Source organism: Arachis hypogaea, chromosome 18 (genome assembly GCF_003086295.3).
Source record: "Arachis hypogaea cultivar Tifrunner chromosome 18, arahy.Tifrunner.gnm2.J5K5, whole genome shotgun sequence".
NCBI classification, from domain to species: Eukaryota; Viridiplantae; Streptophyta; class Magnoliopsida; order Fabales; family Fabaceae; genus Arachis; species Arachis hypogaea.
Window position 1 is genome coordinate 128,429,829 of NC_092053.1, and position 7,437 is coordinate 128,437,265.

Below are 7,437 nucleotides of genomic sequence, written 5' to 3' on the forward strand. Positions count from 1 at the left end.
ATACTTTCTTTTCTTTTCTTTATATATATATAATGCAAGTTTGTAGCCACGGTCGGATTCACAACATGCATGATCACAAGAGAATTAATCTTCTACTGCTTCTTCTCTTGCATGAAGAAGCTCCTGATACTGGCAATATCAATTCCTTGACAGAAGTTGCATATGCAACTGTAAATTTTGAGTTTCTATTGCAAAATTGGGTTCACATTGGATGTGAGGTATCTTCTATGATTACTTGAGGATTGTGTTGTGTCCAATATATTGTATGTTTCTTCGGTGTATAGCCTTTTCATCACTGAGCTATAACTATGACCTGGCTTTACTTACATTTTATTATTGTTAAGACATTGACCAATTTGCATTCGATGTTGTGTGTTTACTTTATTTAATTAAAAACAAGAAGTAAACAAAGTTGAACAAAAAGAAAAGACTTGCAATTTTCTCAACGATAAACCTTCCCTTTAAGCACATAATAGTTAGCAAATAACAGGGCATTTTTCTTGCTTTTACTTTGACACACTAATTCTTTTCCACTGTCTCTCTTTTTCTCTTTACTTCCCCCCCCCCTCTCTTGCGATTCCACATATATGATGTAGCTATCTGTGTCATTACAGGTTTGCCCTAATCACATGAAACTACAGATTGATGGAGAGATTGTTGGAGAAAAACCGCTGTCATCAAATAAGGAACCCAGTTCAAATGATTTGAGGAAAATAGTTTTGGCAAATATTGGTGGAGATGGAAATATTTCACACGGTTATGTGTACAATTTTCAAGTTTTCCCTTCTATTTCATCTATTAAAGATCACCATATGAAGGTGATTGGGTAATTATAATTTTGTTCCTTGAAATGGCACCGTAATTTCATTTCAGTTTTGTAATTTCCATATCTCTGAGTATCTGAATTAGGCATAAAACATAAGTTGTTCCTTTCCTGACAACTCTAATGTTTGATGCCAGGATCCTCCTCTAAAGTTATCTATTGATGAGTCATCTGCCTCTGAGATTGAAGAAGAAAGTGATGGTGTTTGGAGCATTGTTGGTGGCAAGGTATGGGATATGTTTTGTTCTAGGCACTTTGTTAATCTATCTGCTGAATGTTTTGAATCATAAGAAGAATGCTCTTGCGGGAGCATGATATTTTCAGTTTGAATATCACTTGCATTATTTATGAGTCTTTTGTACACTAAATTTTTAGCTTACTGCTATCTATACATAGTTTTACATTTTCCTTAAATGAGTATTACACAGAAAGAATAGCTTATCTGTAAATGTAAAAATAAATAATAATTAAAAACACAACCAATTTTTTAAAGAACTGTTAATATAGCTATTTATTTTTATCAATATTAGTTTGGTAATAATAAAGCTATTTATTGTTCAGAGAAGTCTAAATCTTGGAAACAACATGAAATTTTGCAACTATAGGATAATATTCAGAGCATAATGCCAACTGAAAAGGAATTTTTCATTACCACTGATAAAAATTCAACCAATGCTTTCTTTCCTCAGTTCCAACCTTTCAAGCTTGATGTCTATTGGGGGACTTAAATGGAATGTCTCCTGTCTGCTGTTGTAACCAGCAGTGGGATCTTCAAGGTGCTTGCAGACTGTACTTGTCCAGTGAAGGGCACATTGACTTAAATGGAATGTCTCCTGTCTGCTGTTGTAACCAGCAGTGGGATCTTCAAGGTGCTTGCAGACTGTACTTGTCCAGTGAAGGGCACATTAACCACTGTATTGTTCTGATGATCTTGGAAAAACTGTGGCATAGACCTTTCACATAGCCCAGTATTTTTGTATTTTGTATCAGTCTTCGTCCTTTCTCACTGTAAATATTTGTATCTGGGTTGTATGCTTTGGACTTCACAACAAACTCTTCGTTGTCATGTGAAAAGTTGGTCTAAGATTACTTATCCTGTGCCGTCAGTTCAGAAGTTGAGAAGATTTGACTGAAGATTAGGTAATTGATTCAACAAGGGAAAAGTGCACTTGCAAAAGCAAACTCTTTAAGTGTATTGGCATACATTTTTAGTAATGGAGGATGATATGAACTCATACCGTGCCCCTTGAGAACTACCAGGGGAGCTGTTGGTGGTCATGGAATCAAGGTGCTTCCACCTCTACACTGGGGATCCTATCTTTGATTATCTATCATAAATATCAAAAAGAGTGTTTTTGTAGTTTCATTTTTTGTGATTACAACCTTTAGCTTAGTTCAGTTGAACAATGGATGAAAATAATATAATGTTGCTGCTCTATGTTGAGTTTCCTTATCGGACTCTGACTTATGAAAATACTGTTAGTGTTCTTTTTAAAGGAGAGAACCTATATACTTTTTGGTTAAAATACATATAGTTATAGTTCAGTCTCCCTAATTTTTATTGTGCAATGAGTTGCTGCCATTTTACATCCTTTTGATGCTAATGCTAAGTACCAAGTTATGCCATGCTAAAAGATTGACGTGTAACTTTTTATAACTGCCAGATAAAGTTTCTACATTCCTTGGAGGAATGATAAAATATTTCATATTCCAAAAAGGGTATTCTAGAAATTATCTTTTTAAAGAATTGCAATTCAATTTTTTAAAAAGAATTAAGGAGAATAACTCTTATAATAGTAGAATACCTCTTATATTAGTTCCTTCTACAATGATTGGATTTTGGACCGTTTTCCTTGAAAGAAAATACTAATAGAAATCCACAGGAATTATCTTGGCATGTGAATAACACAACGCAGACACTTTCCTTCCTTTATGAGATCAAAAGCATTGTTAATGTCATCAAATGGCAAATTGTGTCTTATGTAGTCATCAATTTGAATTTCCTGCATATTAAACATCATATTAGTACATGTTTCTTGCTGAAATATCAAATTAAAAGTAGGTTGGAGTTTGGAACTTAAAAGTTATGAGAGAGTGAGGCCTTGAAGTGAGGACTTGCATGTTCCACATGAAAATAAATATAGACAAAGCAATGATCAAACAAAATTATCACGGTACTCTTGCTATTACCTTGTTCACATACTTCTCTACTAATAAAGGAAGATCAGATTTAGGTTTCCATCCTCCAAATAGAGATCCATCGAGTGTTCTTCCCATTAAGAATAGTCCATAGTGAGCTGACATCTCAGGCTTCACCTTTGGCACACCAAGTGTTACTGTCAAACCCCATCCCTAGGAGAAAAAAGGAGGAAAAAATGCAGAATGAAATTCAAGTCTATTAAATAAAAGCCTTTAAATTTCACAAGGAGAGTTTTGGCTACAATGAGTATTACATCACAACAGGAATGCAATGCAGTGGAAATAGAGCTATCAGAAATTAGGTGGAAATAAGGAAATAGAACTATCAGAAATCAGATGGAAAATGAAACTATATGATTTAACTGTGTTCTAAGAAGATTTTAGACAACTTACCCTTAGCCTAGCTTCTTCTTGGCTGTCAATGTAAGCAAGCAGTTCTTCTTGCCTCATTAGAGCTTCATACAGAGCCTAATACATAGTGCAAGAGCATTACTTAGGTGAGGAAACCAGGGGCCAAAAAAGTAGTATTCAACACATCGACAACCATATCACTATGGCATTTTCAAAATGCATACGAATATCAATAAACTGTATCATAGCCAAAATGTTGTACACCAAGGTAAAACTCATCATCACATCACATAAGGATGAAGGAAAATGACTTACATGGATCCCAACACAGGTATAACAATGGGTCAATATTATTGATGCAAAAGAGACAAGATCTACACAATGTTTTTTTAGATAAAAATAATGTTTCTATGTGACTAAATTGTTTTCCTTTACGAAAATAAAGGTGTATATACCTGAAACAGATCCCCAATTGGCTTCCAAACTGTTACACCGGCTACTGGAGTAAACCGAAGCATCGATTCCAGATGAAACACTTCTTGGTAGAATTTCTTTTATTTAAAAAAATACTTCTTGGTAGAATTTCTGCCGCTTGTAAGTTTTAAATATATCCTCAGAAAGGGGTCTATAGAATACAGAATTGAAAAAGTCCCAACATTCCCAGGCTACTTCAAAGATGCCAGTGCAGATGCAACATTTCGTGATATTCGCTCATGTATTGGCTCCTACAAAAGGAAATGAAGTTATATTCCTATGACTTTATCAGATAATAGATAGCCAAAACGAAATGTTGAAACATATGGATTACCTCAGACGAAAGCACTTCAAACTTTGATTTTGTTATAGTCTCATACAAGAAAATGTATCTGTCCAATAGAATTAGTATAACGACAAGATTACATGTTGGTTTGGAGAAATAAAGCAGCAGGTAGATCTATTTGGATGAGGATTAGACATGACAGACATGCCATGCAACCAAAACCATGGTTGAAGCATCCTTGTGTAAAAATTGAATGATTAATTCAAGTAATTCTGGTTCCGAAAACCAAGAAACACATAATTCTATAGGCAATTTATTTGTGTATTTATCACAAAGAAGCACATATCAAGTGGAAAAAAAGGAGGAAGATTTAGAAATACCGCCAAGACAATTCGCAAACAAGATCTTCAGGAGCTTCAGGAAGAACCTAAACAAGATTCGTTAGTGTGATTTGAAACCTTATTAAAGCATACAATCTAGTTAGTTACAAGTATAAAATAAAAAATAACTCATCTTCATAAGGATTGCAGTGATTTTTGAACCACAGCCTCAAGAACTCCTAAAAATTTATTTTTTAAAGATCAACAGATTATTTAATTGTCCATATTTTATGAAGAGAACAAAGACTAGTAATTTAGAATAAGCTAACATATCCCTAAACCTTTAAGTAAAAAAATAAAATATATAGAGCACCTTATCAACATTTTCAGGCTCCAAACCATTTTGAAAGCGCTCAAGATAAGAATTGGCAATCCAATATCTACTTGAATCAGGAGTGTGCACCTACAATTTTCAAAAATGAAACTTTATTCTATATTCATAAATTGTGTGGAGTGCATTTCAGAATCTAATAAACATCAGGGATTCACTGAACCTCATCAATCAACATAATTGAACCGTCCTCTGCCTTCCCAAATTCATACTTTGTGTCAACCAATATAAGGCCATGTTCTGAAGCCACACGCTGGAAATTCAAATTTCATCAAAGCAAGCCAATGTCAAAAGTCAAATTGCATCACAAAAATAATAAAGATAAGCTTCCCACTCATCACAAAGAGATGGTATTTATACTTTTGTTCCAGTAAGGCATTATTGAAAAGAATACATGGGACAAGTTAGAGATTTTCATTGAAAAATAAGTGTACACCATCTATTCATCTCAACGTCCAGCCACCGCCGCTGCTACAGCTTCGGCGCAACGTCGCCCTTGTTCGCCGCGCATCCGCCTCCTTTTTGGCCAAGCTTCTGCGTCTGTTTTTTTGCCAACCCTTGTTCTGCGCTTTTTGGCCAACCCTTGTTCGAGCTGCTTAGCCCTCTGTTCAGTCCTCTACGCCGCGTGTTCGAGCCTCTATTCAGCCTCTGTTCTGCGGCCTTTCAGCCATCGTTCCGCCATTGTCTGCCTCCATTCAACCATCTCCGTCGCGATTTAAAGCTCTTCCCTTTCCCTATACTGTTTGAATTTCAGAACTGCTCCGTCCTAGGGTGATTTTTTCCCTTCTTCTTGTTCTTTCTTGTATTAATTATTCAGTTATTGTTTTTTTTATTGTTGTTTTCATGGTTAGTATGTTTTCTAGTTCTTATTTTGTTGTTAGTTTGCTGTAGTTTAAAATGTTAATTGTTCTTGTTATTTTGATTTTCAGTTTTAATTGATCTTATTAACTTGTTAATTTGATAAATTATTGTTTTGGTGTTGTTCTCTACCTTTTGATTGTTATATTGTGTTTTGCTGTGGTTGATTTAATAAATTGTTCATTGAGTGGAAGATGAAAACTTGCCATGGTAAAATTGCTCCTGCCATGTTAAAATTGCTCCTATTGGTTTAGTATGGCTCAATCCATGCTTCCAAAGAGATTCTACCACCATGCTTGGACCTTCTCTCTGAGGTTGGTCCTGTGATGATTAAGGATGTAAATCTTGTGACCCACTTTAGGAATTAACTTTTTAGTTTCTTTTTTAAATTGGGTATCAAAATTTTGTTTGTTGATCCTAGTAATTTTGTTTGTTGATGTGTGAATATATTCTTTCATATTCCTCACTAAGTCGTAGTGATCTGTATGCCTTTGATCCCATAGCTTTTGTATTGTTGCATATTGGTAGATAGATGGTATCAAATTTTGTGACATATCTATTATGTTGCTGATCTAGAAAATTAGTCGCTTTATTATATTCCCTAGAAACAATACAACTATACAACTACTATACCTATAAACCAGCCAACATATTTAAGGATATCCTTCAGTGGTGCCATTGTGAGAATGGTTGAATTCTTGTCTTCTCTCTCTGGAAAACTTAATTTGTACAATTTGTAGAGTTGAAGTTCAACAAAAGCAAGAAAAAGTTGCCATAAATAAGAATAAGAAGAGAAGAAGATGATACTTTTATTTGCAAAATAAATAACTTGTGCTATCAATTTATAAAAATTAGGGCTGGTTCTACAGAATTAGATTTACAACATAGGATATTTTTTATTATTTTTGTTTTTATTATTTTCTTGTGGGCATATGAACCGTCTAGTGACATACGAAATTATATTTTGTTTACATTTGTGTTGGTATTTGTTTGCCGGATTATTTAATGTCTCCATTTGACTAGAGATATAAGTATTATTATTTTTAAGGGTGGGTTTTCTTGACCATCATTATTACTTTTATGTTTTATGATTTTTTCGCTAGTGGTGCTTATTATTATGCCATTTTGACATTATGATTGATTTGATCATAATTAGATAGATTCAGAATCAATACATATTAGCTAATATTAGTATCTTTGATATATGAATTGAGCTCTGTTGGGATTTGAAGTGAAAATTTTTCCTTTTACTTTTGTTTTATCTTATTTATTTATTAGCTCTGAGGGATATTTCTTTGCATTTTGATCATTCCCTCTTGATGTGGGAGTTCTAGTGCAAGTGGGGTTTTCCCTTTTTTCTGGAATTTTGAAGTGGAAGTGTGAGTTCGAGTGATTTGGATTATACCCGAGAGAAGGGGCTGGTTGATGCAGCTTTTGTTTAAATAATTAAAAGTTCATTTATGCTCAGTTTTGAATATGCTGCATGATCAGGGAAAAAAGGTAAAGTTACTCAGCTCATATGTGTGTCTTTCACTAATCTATTATGTTTCACTCAGTAAATCACTATTGATGTCTTTGTTATTTATGGTTATCTTTCAGCAGTTTGTTGAACTACAATTCCCAAATTCACATATTTTTTGTTTATTAGGCAGTCGATGACAAGCAAAATGAAGCTATCACAGCTGCATCTAATGAGTTGGTCAAAAGAAAAAGCGATCTTGAAGAAAATTTAAAA

The 7,437-nt window shown here is 34.0% G+C and overlaps 2 protein-coding genes and 1 long non-coding RNA gene across 3 annotated transcripts; 1 reads left to right on the top strand and 2 right to left on the bottom strand.

Annotated features, from left to right (window-relative positions):
- The first annotated feature begins 620 nt into the window (after positions 1–620).
- On the top strand, positions 621–2,374 carry LOC140181184 (SH2 domain-containing protein A-like). The gene is made up of 3 exons (XM_072224505.1): positions 621–818; positions 961–1,050; positions 1,513–2,374. The coding sequence occupies exons 1-3, from the start codon at positions 630–632 to the stop codon at positions 1,549–1,551; spliced, it is 318 nt and encodes a 105-aa protein (XP_072080606.1). The 5' UTR covers positions 621–629; the 3' UTR covers positions 1,552–2,374.
- A 335-nt stretch (positions 2,375–2,709) lies between these two features.
- On the bottom strand, positions 2,710–3,891 carry LOC112770509 (alcohol dehydrogenase-like 6). The gene is made up of 4 exons (XM_072225090.1): positions 3,829–3,891; positions 3,416–3,490; positions 3,014–3,175; positions 2,710–2,826 (listed from the first exon to the last, which is right to left on the bottom strand). The coding sequence occupies exons 1-4, from the start codon at positions 3,889–3,891 to the stop codon at positions 2,710–2,712; spliced, it is 417 nt and encodes a 138-aa protein (XP_072081191.1).
- A 750-nt stretch (positions 3,892–4,641) lies between these two features.
- LOC112770654 (uncharacterized) lies at positions 4,642–5,147 on the bottom strand. Its single transcript, XR_003186615.3, has 3 exons — positions 5,008–5,147; positions 4,827–4,916; positions 4,642–4,692 (listed from the first exon to the last, which is right to left on the bottom strand). It is a non-coding gene; the product is annotated as an uncharacterized lncRNA (long non-coding RNA).
- Between the last annotated feature and the right edge of the window lie 2,290 nt (positions 5,148–7,437).

Excerpts from the sequence above, each read along its gene's own strand:
- LOC140181184 (XM_072224505.1), top strand. The coding sequence starts at position 630 with ATGAAACTACAGATTGATGGAGAGATTGTTGGAGAAAAACCGCTGTCA. Across the intron at positions 819-960 it reads TTAAAGATCACCATATGAAG|GATCCTCCTCTAAAGTTATC; the intron begins GTGATTGGGTAA and ends GTTTGATGCCAG. Across the intron at positions 1,051-1,512 it reads GGAGCATTGTTGGTGGCAAG|TTCCAACCTTTCAAGCTTGA; the intron begins GTATGGGATATG and ends TTCTTTCCTCAG.
- LOC112770509 (XM_072225090.1), bottom strand. The coding sequence starts at position 3,891 with ATGCTTCGGTTTACTCCAGTAGCCGGTGTAACAGTTTGGAAGCCAATT. Across the intron at positions 3,491-3,828 it reads CAATTGGGGATCTGTTTCAG|GCTCTGTATGAAGCTCTAAT; the intron begins GTATATACACCT and ends ACTATGTATTAG. Across the intron at positions 2,827-3,013 it reads TAGAGAAGTATGTGAACAAG|GAAATTCAAATTGATGACTA; the intron begins GTAATAGCAAGA and ends TTTAATATGCAG.